At 42.9% G+C, this 23,860-nt stretch overlaps 1 protein-coding gene across 1 annotated transcript in view; it reads right to left on the bottom strand.

Moving 5' to 3' along the window:
• LOC126252429 (uncharacterized) overlaps positions 1 to 23,860 on the bottom strand; it is a 615,381-nt gene that overhangs the window by 34,475 nt on the left and 557,046 nt on the right. Inside the window, exon 5 of the mRNA XM_049953320.1 lies at positions 1,364 to 1,457. Coding sequence (XP_049809277.1) covers positions 1,364 to 1,457 — 94 coding nt within the window. The remainder of the gene's footprint in view (positions 1 to 1,363; positions 1,458 to 23,860) is intronic.

Raw genomic sequence — 23,860 nt, 5'->3', positions numbered from 1 at the left:
AGACCCCACAGTTGATTCAATTAAAATGAATAACTCATTATTTAATCAGATAGCCTTCAGTCTATATCCTCTGTTATCTATTATATTTTGCCTTTCAGATTCAGTAACACATGCAACGGAGTGTTAAACGCCGATGCATTTAAATCTGCTGTTATTATCAAATAATTTTTGTTGGTTCGTAGCCAAATTTCTTAGAACTCTCCATAGTAGTCATGCTGTTCCTATTCTGGGGCATATACTCAAACTATCGATCACTTGGTATGTTTATACTGGCCACAATTACTATCCGTTCATTGAAGAAAGTAACAGTGGACTAAAACTGCCTGGTAGATTAAAACTGTGTGCCGGATCGAGATTTGAACCCACGACCTTTGCCTTTCGCGGACAAGTGTTCTACCAAGTGTAACAACGAATTGTTTTCGTTGAGTTGTTCTTCCATAGAAAGCAGCACAAGCGCTTTCCTTTTTAGGGACTTCACTGTAGATCTTTATATCGTACCGAATTACACACAGTGTAACAAAAATACACCGACAAACTTTAAGGGGTTATGGAAGGTGTTTTGAGGAACAACTGAGACTAGGAACCCAAGTTCAGGAACGTAATCCAATGACGCTACAGTGCGCACGCTGCAGGGGGAAACGCCTGCCATTAGGCCACCCCTCTGGCAGCAAACTTGAGTGCATATCTTTTATCGGTCTTGTGTGTTATGGCTTGAATTACTCGTTAGAGGCCTTGTGTTCGTTGTTATGTCCATCGCGTGAAGTTCCGCTTGCAACTCGCAGGCGTCGAAAATCGTCTGCTGCCTGAAGGGTAGCCTGGCGACAAGCGTTTTCCCTTTAACTTCGACGCTTTTGTAGCGTCGTTGGACTACGTTTGCGAACTTCGGTTCCAATACTCATTACCTCTCGACGTTTGTCGTAGAACTATAGAAGACGATCAAACACAATCTTTACATAGACCATAATAAAAATGCTTCAAACACAGCCTTTCCATTTCAAGTACAAAATTTGTTAATTTTGACCTTCGAATTGTTTCGCAGCGCTGTATTTTGCCCTTAACATCAAGTGCCCTCTGTCTCTGGTTACGTGTACAGTTCATTACCCAGCGATCCGACATAGTAGGCGTCTACACAAGTCACCTGTCACCAGATTTTTCCGATACAGCTGTTTCAGTTGAATTTGAATTACATCGTAACGTAACGGCGAATAAATAAAAATAGTATTAACTACCATGGTCGTGCATTTACATTAACCTAAGCAAGACATAAATTTTGATTTCTGTTCCTGGTCTGAACAGTTTTTTTTAAGGAAACAGATAGCGCCCACCCGTTTGAAGACAGCAGAAGGAAGAAGTGACGACTAACCTGGACGTCAGCGTTTTGGGGTGAGCGGCGGCTATGTGAGGTGAGGCTGCTGGCCCCAAGAACTCGCCCAGTCTCCATGGCCCGACAGCTGTCCCTGGAAAGACAAACACACACACCATTAGCAACCATGGTGGAAAGTGGGAGAAACGGAACTGTTGTTTCGAACCACACAATGGTGATTCCACGTTTCTGTATTTAGTGGGTTCAGAAAAATATTCAAAAGAACCAAGTAAGTGGCATTTTTTCTACTTCGGAGAAAGTCCTGTTCCCCACCTCCCCTCACACACACACACACACACACACACACACACACACACACACACACACACACACACACACACACAGAGAGAGAGAGAGAGAGAGAGAGAGAGAGAGAGAGAGAGAGAGAGAGAGAGAGAGAGAGAGAGAGAGAGGAGGGGGGGGGGGTACCCAGGGGGGTACCCACAACCTCACCACTGCAAGAAATTTACAAACGATATGAGAATCCCTAATCACTTCTTGATCAAACTTTCGATTTACAGTCTCTTTCGGTAATGTCTACCATTCTAATAAGGTTGAAGAATGGGCAGGAATCATCGTAGCAGAAATTTTGTATTTGTACACAACATGGGATGGAAAGAGGACACTACACTTCTGTAACAGACAGTAATTTATTTTGTACGTACAGTTACATCTATATCTGACAAATCACGATCAAGTACGTGACAGTAAATCACCACCACCACCACCACGGGTTAAGCCTACGCCCTTCTTCCAGCCCGTCAGTTCATTTTCTTTCGTTCCCCTAAAATATTTTTTTATCTCTCGGTCGGTATCAAATAACATTCTTTCATAGCCGCACATTACTCATTTGATGTATACGGTTTCCTAATTTTTGCCCGTAGTTTTCGAAGTTTTCTAATATAGAGAAAACAGTTCCGGTAGAATGTCTAGTTTGCAGATGCGATGTAACCTGATGCAACATTTGATTCCTTTCAAAATCTTGATTTCTGTGGCTCATGTCATTGGCCTTTGGGATCCACACCTCGCTACCATACGAGGACTGCCGACGTCTTACAGTATTTCATCTGGATCTCTGTGCGGCAGATTTCCTGCAGTCTTCTCCCGATGGTTTCTCATATGTATGTGGTATTTCAAGGGGAATACCGAATACTTTACGAGGTCGTAGTATAGATGAAGCGCAATAAAACATTCCATGTAACATGTGTCCGACTTATTAGTTACTTGGATAGATACAGCTGTGAGAATGTAATCTAAACAAATGATCACAAAACTGTGAAGAGAAGTCTAACGATTTGGTTCAAAGTTAATTTTAATAAATTCCACCTCAGACTCAAATCCTCTTGACAATACCACATTCTTCCGAGTTTTTCAGCAGTAGTCATCGCGCTGCATTTTATTCGAAGGCCAAGTAGCTACCATCCATTCACGAAGTTAACGACACGGCAGCGAAACCTAAGTCGTTTTCCAATAATGAGGTGATCTCACACCCCAGGACATTTAATTAAAATTGCGAGTGTCAGGGGGGAGCAGATTGAGCCGGGGTTCTTTCTCAGTAGCAAGGACAGTTGAGTACGGAGAGAAGAAAAGAAGTGAGAGCAATTAAAGCAGTCGTCGAGTCACCATAACGGGATATTAATATAAGCCGCTTTACCGCTCGCCGAACGTAATTACTTCTAGGGGCTTACAGACATTTTAAATTAAGTTCTCCCCACCGCAGAACCAATTCACTTTTCTTTGCTTTCACCAACGTATGCGAAGAAATCTGCCACGACCTCCTACTTGGGTGTTTTACTCTGCGGGATGTGAGAGCGGACGATCAATATGCTTTTCGCTGATCAAGTCTTTTCCAGCGAAGCACCGCAGATTTCCTCTTTATCGACACGGAAGGGAACGGCGATTCGGTTATCAACGGTTTACAGGTGTGAGGAAGCGCATATTGAGAAAATACGTCGTGCTCATGGAAAGAAACAAGGAAAGAAAGGAGGAAAAAGAATGAAATTTTCACTCTGCGGCGGAGTGTGCGCTGACATGAAATTTCCTGGCACATTAAAACTGTGTGCCGGACCGAGACTCGAACTTGGGACCTTTGCATTTTGCAGACAAGTGCTCTACCAAATCTCGGTCCGGCACACAGTTATAATCTGCCGAGAACAAGCTTACCGGCAACGTTTTCATTTCAGTCATATGTTGTAAACTCAGGCAAAGTCCACCCCTCAAAAGCGCTGATCCATCCAGTTTCGTTGAATACTGGATTTGATTTCCCGTCATCTGCTTGGCACCGCAGTTAGGTCCGTCGGTTTTGTGCCTTAAACTTTCAGTGAGGAAGAAGGGTGAGGATTTCAATCAATGTAGTCCATACAACATTATCAAATGCCTTTCCACACCTGCTTCTACAGTTTAACAAGAATGCGCTCCAGGGAAATCAAGAAATACCATTACTGCGATGGCCAGACAGACCAGAGCCACTTACCTCCCAATTTTTAACCACTGCACTCCTCGCTCAGTTACCATCCTAACCTCACATGACAAATTCATTCAGGTTCCATATACATCTGACTCCTCTCTCTCTCTCTCTCTCTCTCTCTCTCTCTCTCTCTCTCTCTCTCTCTCTCTCTCTCCCAACTTTTCACAGGTACCTATCCCCAACTCTACAACACTTTGCAACTCTAAGACGGTCTTCCAAAATGTAAATGAAGCCATAATGCCACTGTGCTCCAAAACTGAGACAGAAGGCAAACTTCAGTATACAGTCCAGAGTGTTTTTTCATTCCAAATGAAACTTTTCGCCACACATACGAGTGCCTTCATTCCTGATACAAGAATTACAAATTATCTGCGTTAAAACAAGAATGCTGCAATTTGCTTCAGAAATAAAACACAAACACTCCATCATAATGAACATTTGTAACAGTGTACAGTGTCTCAGGGATCTAATAAGCAGATAGGTTTACATTTCTATGTCAGTTACGGTTACCGGATAAATATATCTCTACCTGCCATCAGACAAGACAAGACACAATGAAACCGCAACAAACTGTAGTACTAATTATTTTCTTTCATTTTCTACTGCTGTTGCTCTTACATCACCACCAGATCAACAAATAAAATCAACATTGAGCTCGCTTTCGTAGGCGACGCCACTAACATCAGCCAATGTCTTAATGCTAGACCCTGTTTCACTGAATATAGGTACTGAAGTAAATGGGAGATTGGCCTATTACACTAATTCTTTATTTCAGCTAGTTCAGGATGCCAATGACTGATAAAAATTATCAGTACGAGATCGAACATGAGAATTTTAAGCTATCTGCACGACAGACAGGTTTCACGTCCCCAGCTTTCTAGCAACAGAACTGGCAACTAGTGTCACTCCTAGTTCATTTCTCAGCTCTACAATAGAATTCTAGTCAGTTTTATCAATTGTTTAACTGCGTTACCTGTAATTTATCTCGAACTCCGTTAGTTCATATTTTTTTGAGCGTGGAGAAATTCATCGTCACGGATATTTTTTTAGTTTTTAAACGATGGTATTATCGTGAACAGAACAAGTCATCTTTCTAAAAACATTGTTTCCAGATTGCGGTTGGAGATTCTGGGTCAGGGAAGACATCACGAAAAACTACCGTGTGTCATGGGCAAGCTTAACATCTTGAACGATGTATACTTTAGTAACAATATTTTGCGAGGAATGAGAGAACGCAAAGCAACAATCATTTTGCAGTCTAATGGGTACTATCACTTATTCAGTGAGCTGTGGTTGTAACTGTGAAGATTTAAAAAAGCTACGCAGATCCATTTTTAGACGTCTTTCATGTGGATAATAAGATAGATAGCTCATATAAATGTTTGTTACGAAATATTTCGGAAGAAATATTTCACAAATGTACTGAAACCGAAAGGACGGGGCAAAGCTCTGTTACACATCGCCTGCTGTTACTACATAAAAGAACGTGGCCGACAGAGAAAGCTGCGTATCCGGTTTCACATTAACACACATCGGATTTTTTGTGTAAAATTTAACTGCGAAAACTAACATATGTTTGTCTATAGGACATACGTATTAACAAAATTTTCATGCCGTGACGATAGTCGCGGCTGAGGTACGTAGCGCACGCTTGTGCGGTAGCGCTCGACTCTGAGGTACGTCGGTTTGAATCCTGCTGGTGGAAAATTTTCACTGCCAGTATTTGGCAGGCAATGGAAGGAGAGATGGTGGCGTTAAGTTCTCGATCACCAGTCTTTGAGTCAATGTCCTGGACTGTATTTCACGGTTAATGGTGATCCGTCCGTCGGATGGGATCGTTAAGCTCGGTGGCTCCCTTGGTGTTACTCGGTGTTCCGGCACCGGGTTTAACTTCTCTCCCTTCCCTCCATCCACAACAACACAAAGCCGACACCACTCTTATCAGTCATCCACACGACACAGACGTACACTTGAGATCGGAAGAACGTAACGACAAACAGCCTCCACTAGGACCTTGTTAAGAACGGCGATGCAAGATTTCTGTATCCGTTCCTCCAAAGCTCATTCCCTGAACTATGGGACTACGCTGAACTTGACAGTGGTCACACACTTAGGGAGTATTCTGCAACTGACCTAGGCATCCTCTGATAGTCAGAGGAACAGAATGTGTGTTAAGAGGACAAGAGGGCTGTACGGAACCGAGTTAGGCGCGCGAGGGACAGTCAAGTGCAACTGGCTGGTGTCCAGCCCAGGAAATGCCGCCGGCTGCCAACCAAGCCTTGCACCGCTGCCACTGCCGCTGATTCCGTTATATTTAGACAGACACGCGCCGCGACGCGCCCGGTGCGTTTTACATGTAGGATATCGTTAAACAGAATGTGACTAAAAAATTAAGTTATGTTATAAGAAGAACTACCAACCACTAACTTCACGACAGTTTTCTTTACATAGATAGATTAACCCTTGTTCCATAGATCATGTAGATCATAAATACGACATTTCGTAATAATTTGGAACGTGTCACATTAACATGAGTTTTCTTTACACAAAATAATTCATTAATTTTTTTACAGTTACTATTTCATATTTCACAATTCATCTATTGAGTAGAAGGAGTTGTCATTCAGAAATTCTTTTAATTTGCTTTTAAATGTTGGTTGGCTGTGTCAGCCTTTTAATACTATTTGGAAAATGACCAAAGATTTTTGTGGCAGCATAATTCACTCCATCTGTGCCAAAGTGAGAATTAATCCAGAATAGTGAATATCATCCTTTGTTCTAATTCAAAATGGCTCTGAGCACTATGGGACTTAACTTCTGAGGTCATCAGTCCCCTAGAACATAGAACTACTTAAACCTAACTAACCTAAGGACATCACACACATCCATGCCCGAGGCAGGATTCGAACCTGCGACCGTAGCGGTCACGCGGTTCCAACCTGAAGCGCCTAGAACCGCACGGCCACACCGGCCGGCTTTGTTCTAGTGTTGTAGCTATGCACTTCGCTGTTATTTTTGAATTGGGATGGCTTATTAATGACAAATTTCGTAAGTGAATATATGTATTGCGAAGGTACTGTGAATATCCCGAGTTCCCTAAATAAACGTCTGCAAGGTAATCTTGGGTGGGCTTCAGCTATTGTTCTGATTACATGCTTTTGTGCACTGAATACTTTTCCCCAAAATATGACGCCATATGAAAGCAGTGAATGAAAATAGGCATAGTAGGCTAATTTACTGATATGTTTATCACCAAAATTTGCAATAAATCTAACAGCATAAGTAGCTGAACCTAACAATTTCAGCAGATCATCGAAGCGTTTCTTTCAATTCAATTTCTCATCAATGCACACAACCAGAAATTTTGAGTATTCTGCCTTAGCAACAGACAACGGTTCATAGTCTATATTCATCAATGGTTTTATGTCATTTACTGCACAGAACTGTATAAACTGTGTTTTCTCAAAATTTGGCGAGAGTTCATTTGCAGAGAACCACTTAATAATTTCCTGAAATACATTATTTGCAATTCCCTCAGCTGACTTTTGCTTGTGGGGCCTGATTACTGTAATTGTATCATCAGCAAAAAGAACTAGCTTTGCATCTTCATGAATATAGTGTGGCAGCTCGTTAATGTATATTAAGAACAATAAGGGACCCAAGACTGAAACCTGTGGGACACCATTCTTGATACCTCCTCAGAGGACTCTGCTGGTTGTTGCAGACTGACTGTACTGTTAATTTCAACCTTCTGCATTCTTCCAGTTAAGTATGAATTAAACCATTTGTGCACCATCCCACTCATGCCACAATACTTAAGCTTATCTAGGAGAATTTCATGATTCACACAATCAAAAGCCTTTGGGAGATCACAGAATATCCCAGTGGGTGACGTTCGGTTATTTAATGCATTTAATATTTGATCAGTGAAAGTATATATAGCATTTTCTGTTGAACAGGCTTTCTGAAAACCAAACTGACATTTTGTTAGTACTTCATTTTTCCAAATATGTGATGCTTCTCTCGAATACATTACTTTTTTAAGAATTTTGGATAAAGCTGTCAGAAGTAAGATTGGGCAGTAGTTGTTCGCATCAGATCTATCCCCTTTTTTGTGCAATGGTTTAACAATAGTATATTTCAGTCTATCTGAAAAATGCCCTGTTTCAGTGACCTACTAAATATGTGGCTGATAATCCTACTTATTTGTTGAGAACAAGCTTTTAGTACTCTGTTGGAAATGCCATGAATTCCATGTGAGCTTTTACTTTTGAGTGAATTTATTATTTTCTTAATTTCAGTAGGAGAGGTGGGTTGAATTTCAGTTTTATCAAACTGCATACATACTGCCTCTTCCATATACGCCTTGCATTTTCTAATGAATAGCTGGTTCCTATTTTCTCTACAACACTTAAAAAATGATTATTAAAAATGTTTTCTTCTTCTGACTTCTTGTTAACAAACTTTTGTGTTTGCTAGAAATACAGTCTTCCCGTGCTCTCGGTTGCCGCGTTTCCATTTTCACAATATTCCAAATTGTTTTAATTTTATTATCAGGTGTGATAATCTCAGACATAATGCACATAATTCTGGACTTTTGAATAACTTTTCTTAATACAGAGCAGTAGTTTTTATAATGTTTCACTGGTTCGGTATCATTACTCCTCCTAGCTGTAAGATACATTTTCCTTTTCTGTTTAAAAGATATTTTTATCCTTTTAGTAAGCCATAGTTTTTTACATAGTTTCTTACAATTACATTTCACTGTATTCTTAGGGAAACAGTTTTCAAATATACTCACAAAGGTATCATGAAATACATTAAATTTTAAATTAGCATCATGTTCCCTGTACACCTCATCCCAGTCTAACTGTTGCAAGCTTCCCCTAAAATTTTGAATTGTTAAATCGTTACTTGAATACACTATTTTGGAGGACTGTTTTGCATTACTGTACAGAGCTATATCATATACTGTAACTAGCTGTGGATCATGATCAGGCAGACCATTCGTAACATGAAAAGTTTTTATTTGATTAAATTTATCTTACTGTACCACCCGAGTAGGAAAATTAATAACTGATGTCAAATTGAAAGAACCAAGTAATACTTCAAGGTCAAGCTTTCTATCGGACTCTTTCAGAAAATCTACACTGGAATCGTTTGATACGTTGTTTTCTTTTTGCCATTATTGGCTTCAAACAGTTTGTTCATCAGCAGATGGCTGCATTGCACTTCTGCTAGTGAATGTGTTCTAGTTGTTCTGAAGGCTTGCATTTATTCTGTATAGCAGGAAATATTGTATTCAGTAGATATACCGGTACCAGTATGTTGAGTTTTTTTTTTTTTTTTTTAATCACAATCATGTATGCACACAGAAGTGGGTCACCATTTGCACTTACACATTTAACGACCTGATTTTACATTTCACGTGTTCTGACAGCAAGCAAAGACGCTACAAAGACTTCAACAGCTGATTAACAGTTCGCTTTTGTAAATGTCTAGCCACCCGATGACAAAAACATTTGAAGCCGGTTGCAGCAAGAAACGATAAAATGTATTAAATGAAAATATCAAGTCGGTGGTTGGTAGCTGTTTATATGACACCTCATAACACATTAACAGAAATGTCTGAATTTCATAGCCTTAAAGCATCTAGTGCATGCATCCACTTCAAATTACTTACAAGAGAGGTGGGCAATTTAAACTGTGGTTGTATATTACTGTTGGCATTTTCACTTGTCATGCTTGTGACAAATAGAGGTACATGGGGTTGGAATATGTCGCCAGATTATTATTATTATTATTATTATTACTTATTTTAAGTATCATGCTCTGTCGCCTATTTCGCTGATGTCAAAGTGTTGTAGAAGAATGGAAACATTACGACGTTTCTGGTTAACGAAAACCACCTCTAAGAAGCGAACATGGATTCCATAAACAAAGATCTTTCAAAGCAATCTGCTCTCTTCGTCTATGAAATCCGTTACTTCAAGAACATGTAATTCCTCCACCGAGTAAGTGGATTACAAAAAGTTTCATCGAACATACATTCCTAGCATTTGAGTGAGGTGTCACTATAGCAACTATCATTCAGTTGTGGGCCCTGAAACAGTGGATTACGGAAAGTGATAAAAATTGACATTATTATTACAACTGTAGTCGTGACGAGAGCATCCGATAAGCAGGTGAGGTAGCAGGTGTTATTGAGCATTTTACCATTGGACGTGTGCAGTCACTACTCAGATATACTGCACTCTTTTATAGGTAAACAAGGAAAACGCGTTGGAGAATCCTAACAATAGAAATTACTACTTGGCAAGATATTTTCGATAAAATTCAGTACTGTGCAACTGCAAGACAATGAACAGGGAAAGAAAAAAAATGTTATAAGGTATCTGATTAGTTCACAATTTAAAATAGCAAGTGATCGAGAATGGAATAAAGAACCAAAATCAAAACACTACTAGCAACACTGCGTGGCATTTAGAGACATGGATAGTAGCAAATAATTTTTAATAACAAAAAAATACTGTCATTCTTCAGTTTCTCCCGGCATATTTGTTGCTCGAACAGACCACGGGTATACTGCCGGTTCATAGTGTCCAACGAAGGATATGGTTAGTTTACATTTACAACTGAAAAGATTTAACACAGTTTGGACAAAAGTTTACTGGGATCTCGTCATAAATGATGTTCTGGATCAGGCTAAACGAGGAGCAGGAGAATGTTTGTCAAGTTGGTTCATAGATGGTGGTTTTGTGTGTGTGTGTGTGTGTGTGTGTGTGTGTGTGTGTGTGTGTGTGTAGGAGGAGAGGGAGGGGGGATACTCTGCGAAAGACTTAGCGCATCATATATTTCTTCCTTTTTCCATTCCGAACCGTTCCCCAACTGCCTCTCTGTTCAAACGATGAGGCTTGGACAAACAGTCTTCGTCAACAATGTAAGTTTTTATCATCGTGAAACTTGAAGCAAGTTTAAGAACTCAATTACGCTGACAAAATTCTGAGAGAAACAGGCCCTTCGTGGCTGTGAGCTGCTTCTTTGGGAAGCATGCCGCAGAGCTAATAACGCAGTCCACCAACTGGAAAACTGGGCCCGTCCTCCAGCTTTCATCGGATGACATTCAGCTGAAAAGAAAAAAAAAGTCCTCTGTCGTCACTAACAACAAAATGCTTTTTTTTCCTGGGGAACATGACTGGGCATGCAGTATAACCGTGTCACATAGGCGCGCGAGTGCTGGATTGTACAGATACGCGTTTTCAGTGTCAAGCCTGCATCAGCTATCAACGTCTCGAAAATGCAATTCTGGAACTGTCCTGTACACACACACACACACACACACACACACACACACACACACACACACACACACACACACACACACACACACACACTTTAATTATGGACACAAGGACATTTGATAGTTGAGTGTATTTCCTCGAATCGCAAACAATAAAATTCTACACCTTGTTCCAAACAATTTTATTCACCTCTCTCACGAGAGCACTAAATTTTTTTCATCTTCGAGCAGTACATAATACAACCGCAGCTGAAGTAATCCATGTTTGCAAAATGAACCGCTTTCGCCTGTATACGAACTTTTACAGGGACGCGGCCGGTTTCGTGAGTCCAAATCACCTCCAGGTGTACATATATCAGCAAAAACATTTAAGCCCTGATAAGGGAATGAGGGGGGAACAGTATTTTATTTTGTGAAAGTTGAGTCCCCCTCCTTGCCATATCAGGGCTTAAATGTTTTACTGACGTGCGTACACCTGATGATATGATTCGATATCACGAAACCGATCGTGTTCCTGTAGAAGTTCATATACGTCTGAAAGCTGTTTGTTGTAGAAACATGAACAAGGCAGTAACTGCTAGAATGTTTTAGCTATCAGACGAAAATTAAATCAAATAGATATTTTTAAGGAGCCGACATCTTAATTATGTTATTGCCGAACTATCTTGCTTTATGAAGAGTTAAGCCTGTTTTGCCGTTATTCCAAAAGCTAAACAATCGTTTTAGTAGACTATGAAGACACTCCTATTACACACTTCAAGTGGGATTGCTTACACATGGCCTTCCACCGAAACCCTTAAAGTACGTACGGTGAAAGCGAAAGAGACACGCCCCAGTTACTAACTGGATTTGTAAAAAGGGAATCTGCTTGAAGCTTTGGAAATCCACATTTCGTATAGCTTTATACGTAGGAAACGTACTATTGGTAAAGTAACGTACCAAAATGAAGGTGGGTACGGCAAAGACAGGGCACAGAAACCACCTATACCAAAAATATTAGTTGCAAAAGAGAGACTTGAGCGAATGCTGGCAGTAGATAATGACAGGGCAGTGGTTAGCAGCATATGAAAATCTAAATTGGAATGAGCACTTACTGCAATGTGTAAGAGGTCATCAGCATCTCTCTAACCCTCCAAAAACATAAAAAGCCCTTCCGTGCAGACAAACGCAGAAGTTTCCACACCCTTTGTCTTCTCTACTATATTATCACTGAACACTGTTCCTTATAGCTACTCTCGTCCTTAACGCTCTCGTCTGAACATGGCAGAATCGTTCCCATCAGAGCGAAATCCTGTCTGTCTCTTTCCATCGTCTTTGTGGCACGAACGCGACTCTGGAGTAACTTCCCCATTACATAAGAGAACTGAATAATATCTCCCGCTTCAGAAGACAGTTAATGAGAGATCTACTAAAGCAACAATAAAAATGCACTCGTCACCCCTTGCGCACTCTTCTTTCCAACGAGATCTTCCTCACTCCCAGCGTTGCTAGCTGGTGCAGTTTCCTTAAATTTTGTTTCCCCACAACTCGCTTTAACAGAAAACAACTACTTTGTACACATATAAATTCTTTATATCTGCCACTATCATCAGTATCCATTATTAGTGGCAGCAGCTGCAGTAGCGCAAGTACTGCCAGTATTAACTGAATATTCTCAATTTTGAGAGTACTGAAGGCGTGATCCGTTTTACTTGCTGAAAAACATTCAAAAGCCTAAATGGTATAAATTTTTTCTTTATCTAAGACAATCGGTTTCGACAGACTTTGCTATCATATTCAGGTCTGAAAATAATCTTCTGTGGTGAAGACATGTTGATTTTACGTTGAACGTCACGTTGTCATGTGGACAAAAATCAGCACACTATAAAAAAAAAAGGTTTGTCATAAATAAAATATTTTAAAACACAAAGCACCTAGCCCAGAAGGTCGTTATATATTACTCGCATTGACACAATCATTTTAATACTATTTGTAATGTTGAAATTGTTGTTTATCACTTAACTATGATGTAAAAAATGTACGTATGTGTGAAAACTGGTTCCATGTTTAGAAGGGGCCTGATGGCTGTCATCAGATCAGATTAAATAAGTAAATAAAAGAAAAATTGGCAATGTCAATTTCGATACCAGCATTCCCGATTTAGAGAAACCACTGCATGAGACAATCTAGACGGCCGGACGGAGATTTGAACCAGCTCCTATCAAATACGGATCGACGCGGTAGGCATCTCGCCAACACTAACTACAGCCACACAGTACGTTAATTCAACGATGAAATTGGTGCATAAAGCCCTTTTGACCTCGAGATTAGTAGGTATACACACATATACTTAACAGAAGGAAGAGGAAAAGTACAAATAAAAACTTTTTGAAGGGCAGTGTAGGTCCTAAATTCGGCCAAGAGAGGAGTAGGAGGAGGAAAGGTCAGTGTTTATCGTTCCATCGACGCGGAGGTAATCAGGGATACAATTTAATTTACTGAGATTTCGTCTGCCATCGCGCTCATGGAACGTGCGTTTCTCGGAATATCAGTTCTGGTTACTATAAACAAAACAGCATGAACAGGCGTAGTGGGCGTCGGGAGTCGGAACACCGCTATAAATAGCGGCGTGACACCAACAACAGTTCACAGTCTGGTTGGAGTCCAGGTAGCATGTGTCGTAACGGCACGGCTCACAGCACCTGAAGACGACGAATGGGTGCATAAAATGGAAACAACTCTGGTGTACACTCGACAGCAGATGAAGATTACAATTATTAGTAATACGAGCCTTAACAATATATAACACAATGAAAAACTGGTTTCACGAACTCTTCGAGGAGACTCTGTGTGAATGGGATGTGGAGTAGACTAGGAAGTCGCAAGACGGCCCATAGACCGTTTACCGAATCGCCTTGTGGCGGTCGATGCCAGATCGTTGACAGACGTGCGTGGCCTGAAGATGCAGTACAGTTGCTGTATATGTGTGTGTGTGTGGGGGGGGGGGGGGGGGCGCAGGTACTGCTTGGCGTCGTGGGCTGCATGACAATTATGACCAACATGGCACGTAGCCAGGAGCTATGCGGAACACGGATGTCGCGCAACGGGCAAACGGTACGTAAAGGGGAGCAGTTCACATACCGCGCACCGTTAATGGGTGACGTTCACGATGTAAAATAATAACGCATAACTGAGGGCAATCTTGACACAGACGAATTTTTTCCATCGACCACATTGAGGTCAGCATCAGTGATGGAAAGGAGCGTTGCAACATTTCAGCAGTTGACTGCAAGGAAATTACTCAGCATTAAGCGAATGAGTGTAGCTATTCTTCTGGCAAAGCTACTGGGTCCTCATTGTGGAATTCGATTCTAATGCAGATAAATTTGATTTTGTACGCCATATAATTCTTCAATAATACCTAGCGTGGCACTTGATGTCCTAAACAAAATATCTAATAACTTTACCGTCTCTTGGCAGTCTATTACTTATAAGTGATGTTGCAGGCACTGTAGTCAAATTACTCCACGAATAGTGACTGCTAAATAGGAAGGCAGTCTTGAGAGCTGTAGTGAGAAAGATGCAGACGCTAAACTGTAGTGTCTGACTGCTGTCTCGTAACTGGTAGAGTGCCCACGGCGTGTCGTGTGTCGGTTATTATACATGTCCTTCTGTGCGAGGTGAAACCATTGTGGTCTGCAATCGACAGCGCTCCCTACTGGCTGTCCACACTGTCTGCGGGCGTACAAACTGCGCTGGACGAAGTGGTGCGGAAGCAGGAAGAGGCCCGTGAACACGATTGACAGCTGGAGGCTGCTGCACAAAGCCGATACACGGCAGGCTGTGTGGCGATGTAGTGGCAGTCTACCTCTTGTTTGGTACTCAACACCTTGTAAGCATCTTATTTGGTTTCTGAGTGCTCGTTAACGTAAAAGATAAACATGATCCCTCAATACAGCTGATGGTTTCACTGTTAAACTGGTATAAAGATTTTTTGCTTAGAATACTCTAGAAGGAAAAAATAAAATCCCATAAAAATCAGCGATAAAATAAATCAAAATTTTGAAGAAAATAAAAACAATAAGGAAAAGAAGCATAATATTTGAAGAGTTCTCGGTTGTCCATCCAGATCACGCCGTTAGTTCTCCAAGATATTTCGACAGACAGACTCATTGTCATCTTCAGGTGGTTCCTGATGTGTGCTGTTCTGCATATACAAAAGCTGACCGTTACCGCCTCCACTGCCTCTCTCCAGTCCACAGTGCAGCCGCCGCGACGAGTCGTGCAGTGGTGCGGCCGGCGACGTCTGCGCTGCTGTCTTGGGCACGGCCACAGACTACATATGCACATAATACTCCGCGGGCCACTGTACGGTGCCTAGCGCAGGGTACACTATACCGGTAGTAGTCGTTTCTTTTCCTGTTTCACTCGCAGATAGCGAGAGGGAGAAACAACTATCTGTATGCCTCCGTATGAGTCCTAATTTCTCGTACCTTATCTTCGTGATTCTCATGCGCAATATGTGTTGGCGGAAGTAGGATCGTTCTGCAGTCAGCTTCAAATGCCGGTTCTCTAAATTTTTGTGAGTAGTGTTTCTCGAAAAAGAACGTCGCCTTCCCTCCAGGGATTCCCATCTGAGTTCCCGAAGCATCTCAGTAACACTTGCGTGTCGTTTGAAGAAATCTAGCAGCCCGTCTCTGAATTGCGTCGATGGCTTCCTTTAATCCGACCTCGTGTGGATCCCAAACACTGAAGCAGTACTCATGAATAAGTCACTTCAGCGACCTGTATGCGGTCTCCTTTACAGATGAACCACGCTCACCTAAAATTCTCCCACTAAACCGAAGTAGACCACCAGCCTTCGCCAACACAGTCCTAACATGTTCGTCTCATTTCATATCACTCTGTAGATGTTTAAACGACGTGACTGTGTCAAACAGGACACAAATAATGCTTTATCGTAACATTACGAGTTTGTTTCTGCTTTTCGTCAGCAGTGCATATTTCCAAACCTGTCTTTTTGTTCGACCCTAATTTCAGTGGCCTCGTAAATCACTCAATCCCAGAAGACGGAACATTGGCGAATTATTTTGAGTTACCATCCATGGTATGGCCAGTTTTTATTATATGGTCGGTCACGGCTGATTTTGTGGTCTGACGAAATTGGAAAACACTCTTACCGTGCAAACAGTTTGTCCAATGTATGCCTTGCCGCATTGGTATGGGATTTGTGGATGTGTATATCATCGTTTCCTGAACCTAGTAGCATTAACGTCTTAGGGGATGGGCGATATACATAGTGTCTCTCCAGGATTCTGCTTATTTTTCTGAGATGTCTTATCTGCTTGCTGCAGTTGGCCTGCTGAGGAGGTCGCCCACCTAGCGATGCGGTCGCCCACCTAGCGATGCGGTCGCCCACCTAGCGATGCGGTCGCCCACCTAGCGATGCGGTCGCCCACCTAGCGATGCGGTCGCCCACCTAGCGATGCGGTCGCCCACCTAGCGATGCGGTCGCCCACCTAGCGATGCGGTCGCCCACCTAGCGATGCGGTCGCCCACCTAGCGATGCGGTCGCCCACCTAGCGATGCGGTCGCCCACCTAGCGATGCGGTCGCCCACCTAGCGATGCGGTCGCCCACCTAGCGATGCGGTCGCCCACCTAGCGATGCGGTCGCCCACCTAGCGATGCGGTCGCCCACCTAGCGATGCGGTCGCCCACCTAGCGATGCGGTCGCCCACCTAGCGATGCGGTCGCCCACCTAGCGATGCGGTCGCCCACCTAGCGATGCGGTCGCCCACCTAGCGATGCGGTCGCCCACCTAGCGATGCGGTCGCCCACCTAGCGATGCGGTCGCCCACCTAGCGATGCGGTCGCCCACCTAGCGATGCGGTCGCCCACCTAGCGATGCGGTCGCCCACCTAGCGATGCGGTCGCCCACCTAGCGATGCGGTCGCCCACCTAGCGATGCGGTCGCCCACCTAGCGATGCGGTCGCCCACCTAGCGATGCGGTCGCCCACCTAGCGATGCGGTCGCCCACCTAGCGATGCGGTCGCCCACCTAGCGATGCGGTCGCCCACCTAGCGATGCGGTCACCTATCGATGCGGTCACCTATCGATGCGGTCACCTATCGATGCGGTCACCTATCGATGCGGTCACCTATCGATGCGGTCACCTATCGATGCGGTCACCTATCGATGCGGTCACCTATCGATGCGGTCACCTATCGATGCGGTCACCTATCGAGGTGGTCACCTATCGAGGTGGTCACCTATCGAGGTGGTCACCTATCGAGGTGGTCACCTATCGAGGTGGTCACCTATCGAGGTGGTCACCTATCGAGGTGGTCACCTATCGAGGTGGTCACCTATCGAGGAGGTCGCCTATCGAGGTGGTCGCCTATCGAGGAGGTCGCCTATCGAGGTGGTCGCCTATCGAGGTGGTCGCCTATCGAGGTGGTCGCCTATCGAGGTGGTCGCCTATCGAGGTGGTCGCCTATCGAGGTGGTCGCCTATCGAGGTGGTCGCCTATCGAGGTGGTCGCCTATCGAGGTGGTCGCCTATCGAGGTGGTCGCCTATCGAGGTGGTCGCCTATCGAGGTGGTCGCCTATCGAGGTGGTCGCCTATCGAGGTGGTCGCCTATCGAGAAGTTTGCCTATCGAGAAGTTCGCCTATCGAGAAGTTCGCCTATCGACAAGTTCGCCTATCGAGAAGTTCGCCTATCGAGAAGTTCGCCTATCGAGAAGTTCGCCTATCGAGAAGTTCGCCTATCGAGAAGTTCGCCTATCGAGAAGTTCGCCTATCGAGAAGTTCGCCTATCGAGAAGTTCGCCTATCGAGAAGTTCGCCTATCGAGAAGTTCGCCTATCGAGAAGTTCGCCTATCGAGAAGTTCGCCTATCGAGAAGTTCGCCTATCGAGAAGTTCGCCTATCGAGAAGTTCGCCTATCGAGAAGTTCGCCTATCGAGAAGTTCGCCTATCGAGAAGTTCGCCTATCGAGAAGTTCGCCTATCGAGGTGGTCGCCTATCGAGAAGTTCGCCTATCGAGAAGTTCGCCTATCGAGAAGTTCGCCTATCGAGAAGTTCGCCTATCGAGAAGTTCGCCTATCGAGAAGTTCGCCTATCGAGAAGTTCGCCTATCGAGAAGTTCGCCTATCGAGAAATTCATCTATCGAGAAATTCATCTATCGAGAAATTCATCTATCGAGAAATTTAACCCATTCGGCCAAACGACGAACGTGTTATCCACGTAACGGTTGGAACAGAGCCTTCTGTAAATCTTCACTATACAAATTTCCTACATCCGCCGACAGAGGTTACTACACGGCGACGCCTCCGTTGATTCAAAATAATTTTTCGACTACAGTACAGAATGTCTGTCAGTAGACAGTAAAACACATTAAAACAGATTTATAATATTTCTGGGAAAAGAAAATAACAAGGAGCTGAAAGCGAGAAGTTTAACACAATATTTAGACACACACAACTTAGAACCCGAAGAAACAGCAGAAAGAGATTTTTCAGGAGGGCAGTGTTAAATGCAAGATGATTTTAAAGCAGAACCAGTTAGATAACGGGTATGAATGAGGTGGTCAGTAAGAAAGGGACATGGTCAAAATATGAAAATACTGGAGGAAAAGAAATGGGCAAATGAGACACCTCAGTGTCACACAGTTCCTAGCGACAGAAACGGAATGGGGGAAAAAGGTTAAGAAGACGCAGATGCAAAAAAATCTGCTATTCAACATGAGTAAGCATAACGAGAATAGTTTAACTTCAGGTGTCAGCAGACGGCGCTACTATCTTGTCAACATGAAAAATTTCTTCCGTACAATCCTTGACGTTCTCTTTCTGTTCCCACGACGGTTGACGTGAGTGCCGGCGTGTAAAATGCACTGTGCAGCATTTTGGCGTGACATTTCGTGAGATGAGATCGAAAGGAAAGTGGCCTTGACACAAATTTGGGGTAGCACTGTTGGGTACTTACTTTCCTTTGCCGTGAAAATAATTGAACTGAAATACACAAATTAGTTTTCAGATCATATATATATGTAATTTACACATGGGACATGAAATAAAACAAATACTATTTGGTACGACGTGGAAACTGAACTGTCCAAATCTAGCGTTGCAGCCTTTAATACTATATACACGAAGAGACTCTGAGGAACGATCATTGACAAATCATGGTAATGAACAGAGAGTAATTTTACACTTTGTTACCATGTATTCGTGACTTTACCCGAAAAAGTGACAAATTAATCCAAAGTCATATGAGGACCATATGGTGATATGACAAAGATTATATTTCCTCCGGCATTGTATTCCAGGCATGACACGTGCCCATGCTTTAATTTCGATATCTCAAAGCGACGTGTCTTGTCAGTAAAGTTCTGCCAAATAATTGATGCGCCTTCTGTTCCACAGAGTCGCTTTGGTTCTCTACTTCCTGCCGTTAGTCAGTACAACATACATGCTATTTTGTCAGACCTGAAAGGCGCGGAGGCCGCTCACCTTTCAGTAGGTTCAATCAGACCAGCTCCTGATAATAGTTTTTGCTCTTTGTAAGGTAAAATTGTGACTGCTGTATGTGGTTGACTCTGTGGTTATAGCACTGAGAATTTCGTTTCTCGTTTTGTTCTTGTGATACGTAAATTATTTTCGCTTATAAAAACGGCATTTAAACTCATATTACGTTGATGGTTTCTTTAGCAAAAGTATTATGGCACGCGTGGCATTAAATTGTACGAATTTTAAGTATCACTTTGCAACGCTTTTAATACATTGTTTTCCTACTGTGTTTAGAGCTGCGTTTGAACTGTTCGAACAGTTTACGCCACAGTTCTGGAAATGTCTGGTTCAGTTAGATCTTTCGATTAGTTCCCTGTCTAGTGACTATTGTTGGTATGTCAATGACCTGTCTTAGCGTCTATAATGCATTAAGGGTTTGAACAACAACAACAACAACGCCAGTTTATAAATAAGATATTGCAGACGCGTATCTGTCCAATACTTCTGTCCGATTCTCAAGCTTTCGATCTAGTGGCATTGTTTTCAAGAGTGGTCTTTTAGTTGTTATCTTGAGTTAGCAATTACAGCCAGTTTACTACGACACATTTCGTTCATCAAGTCTTTTAATTCTTGATTAATTTTCTTTTCTGTTTCATCTTCAAGTTGCCATTTTGTTTTCAGAATGATTAAAGTAAAACAACGTATTTTCCTAATAATATGTAAACAGGGACTATTTTGCAACCCACTAGGTAAATCAGTATTATCTCATAACCAAATAAATCATTTTACTACGTTCAATTAAGTGACTTGGTTTTTTTTATTTTGAGTACAAATTTTGGCCTTTGCCTCTTTACTTGACAGTCTGCATAGATATTTACATATCAATACACACCGACAGTGTGTGAAAACTCTTATTGCAAATATGTTCAAACACAACACAGTTTGCCGGCCGCGGTGGCCGTGCGGTTCTAGGCGCTCCAGTCCGGAGCCGCGCTGCTGCTACGGTCGCAGGTTCGAATCCTGCCTCGGGCATGGGTGTGTGTGATGTCCTTAGGTTAGTTAGGTTTCAGTAGTTCTAAGTTCTAGGGGACTGATGACCACAGCAGTTGAGTCCCATAGTGCTCAGAGCCATTTGAACCACAACACAGTTTGTGCAGTAGTAAGATTTAAAGCTATTTCCTTTTGAGTTGTACGACACTGTCAAATTTTAAGTAGAGCCATAGCTTGTTGTGGCTAGTTCGTAGTTTGGCGCAGTCCCTTTTACGCGCGCAGTGCGAGTCAAATGTCACGTAACTGTTCGAAGAGACTCGATACCGTATGGAGCGCTGCAGCTTATCGGAAAATCTCGAGATGGTTCGAATCTGAGTATCGTCTGCTGAGCCCTAATTGTGTTGCCACGTTTGTTGTATTAAGCGCCAGGTAAAACTAGTAATAAGAAGTAATGGCTATATTTTATGAACTACAGCACTTTCCTGCTATCGTGAATATTTGGGCAGAATTAATAGCAGCATTCAGTTACTACGTTCACAACACAAAGGAGCGGTTGCGTGCAACATTCAAAATATTGTAGTTTTCGCTGTACATACATATTCTCTCGCGAAGTGCTTCTATGATACTTTTCATGTTACTTCATTTCTAAGAAGAGTGTAAACATTTTCCATTCAACTTTCGGGAAGAAAATCCTTTATCTCTTTTCTTTCCATGAAAAACGAATTCAGAAACTATTACTTCTATTTCCGTAACGCTGATACTATGTCCGAATTTTTATACGAAGGAGGTCCCTCAATCTCGCTACACCTTTGAGTGCCGAACAGTGCGACGTGACGCCTCATTCCGTTAACGTTCACAGTGAATGAACCTTTATTCGCTGTTTTATTGTAACGGAAAACTCTTCGTTAATAGGACTGGAACAGAGGTACAAAAGTTCCATACCTTTTTGTCCGTAAGTGAACTCTGTCACGAAATAAATCGGCGCAAGCCACGAAGAAAAGCTGCGGTCGTCTTACAAGAGACAAGGTTGTTTCGCGAATACGTCTGGAATCGCCTGGGGGGAGACACGCAGCGACGGCGACGGAGGCCACAGAGACTGCTTGTAGCGACAAGCACGCACCGGGCGGCACACTACTACGCGTTTACATTCGGGTCGGTGAACCTTGACCTTCCGCTAGACCAGGGGTCGCGACCTAGAGAGTCCGCTCAAGGAAGGCGGCCGGGCCGACGACAAGTCGCGTTGTTCTGCATTCCGCGCGGCACCGTCACTGCTTCCGCGGTTCTGTTCAAATACGACGGTGAGGGTTAGTCATGGTTGCAAATATTAGCACAAATCATCTGCCGAAGAAAGAAACGATTGATGACGACTGAACCGCGCGAAAATCAGTAGTAGTTCCGGAGAAATATAGGAACTCGAGAATCACGACGGATTCGTTGACTTACGTTAGACTAAAGAAATGAAAACCTAAGTCTACACCATTTGTAGACTTAGAACTCTTGACAATGCTGACTCGAGAACACCGAAATTCTGAAGGTATCAGGGATAAAACACAGGGAGCGAAATATTAGCCGCAATTAGTACAGATACTATAACGCAGTTTTGTGAGTCTCGGGTTTTGCCACACGAACAATGTAATTCTGTTAGGGATGGCAAAGGACATAGATTTGTTGAACAGAAAGAATTTAGTGAAAATACTCAAAACGAGAATAATGGAATGTGTAAAACTTAGTCAGGGTACACTGAGGGAACTAGATTAGGAAGTACTACACCAAAGCAGTAGGCCAACTTTGTCATTTGGGGAGCAAAACAACTGTCGTTTCCTGAATAGAGAGGATAAAAAACACAGAGAGCAATAACAAGGGAAGTGTTGAAAACGTTAACATCGAATTTAGCTTTAAGTGTCAGGAAGTCTTCAGTTTCTTCAGTTAAAGTATTTGTCCGGAGTGTAGTCTTGTATCGACATTAAGCACCATAGGCAAGAAGATAATATAAGCTTTCGAAGTGTGGTGTGCCTCAAATTACATAAATAAATCCAATAACTAATGCATACGTACCGAATCGGACTGTAGAGAAAAGAAATGTATGGCCCATCTCAACTAAAAGAAAGGACAGATTGGCGGGACGCATCCTGAGACGATGAGGAAAAAGGAGACTAGCACTCCGACACAGCAAGCAGGTGAAGTGGATGAGAGTTGCGGCGGTATGCAAAGAGATTTGCACAGGGCGATCTAAAGTGGAGAACTGCACACAGACTACTACGGAATGAAGACTTTCCAGCAGTCGGCTGAAGACTTGACCATGAAGCTGTGCTTAGAAATGTACGGTGGACAATAAAACACGCTCACCGGAAGACAGCAGCCGAAATTTACTGCCAATATCGCGTTCATTTCACTGTACTTTGTCTGCCTGTAAGTGACACTAAGACTGCCACGAAAAGGACAGCCTTAAAACAAGCTGCGGAAAACAACCCATCAAAAGGTAGGTCTTGCACAGAGCCATAAATAATGCATAACTAACATGGAAATTATTGGGTAAAAGGGACTCAGTTGGACCCTAATAATTATTTGTGGAGCTGAGGAGGAGAGTGAGGTATACCAACTATGAAATAGTGGCGAGTGAATCAGGAAACTGAAAAGAAATGTGTTGAAAGGACTTTCCTTTTACAGCGACGATGACTACACGGGTCCTCCGCATTTACGAAGCACCAGGTACATCAACCGCTGTTGTAAAAGCTCACACCATACGCGTAGATTAACTGCTAATATGTTTGTGACTAGCAGCAATCTCCCAATTTTTATTACACAAATAACGCGTTCGATGACGGTGGCGATGCTCCATTCTTGGCCAGCCAGTCCATACCACACCCCGCAATCGACTGCGTAACTCATTACGCCCACGCACTGCCAGTGTTGGTTTGGTTGGTTTAAACTGGGAGGGGCGGGGAAGGACCGAACTGCGAGGTGTAAAATAATTTCACAAGGGAAAGAAGAAAAAAAAAAGGAGACGGACAGCACAATAACCGGAGAAAGGAAGAACCAGAAGAACGACAGAAAGACAACCAACACTACTATGGACAAGACAGGAAAATAAAACCACAGAGAGAAGCAAGAAACACGTAGAAGGGGTAAAAACAAGAGAGCAGATGACCGTGGCTGAGCGACCACGAAAATAAAACGAAAAGCCAGCCACTCTGCGACACATTACAACATCCAACCTAAAAGCATTACAGTGCAGAACACAAAAGGACAAA

Source organism: Schistocerca nitens, chromosome 4 (genome assembly GCF_023898315.1).
Source record: "Schistocerca nitens isolate TAMUIC-IGC-003100 chromosome 4, iqSchNite1.1, whole genome shotgun sequence".
Classification (NCBI taxonomy): Eukaryota; Metazoa; Arthropoda; class Insecta; order Orthoptera; family Acrididae; genus Schistocerca; species Schistocerca nitens.
This window is presented reverse-complemented; position numbering and strand designations above follow the sequence as displayed.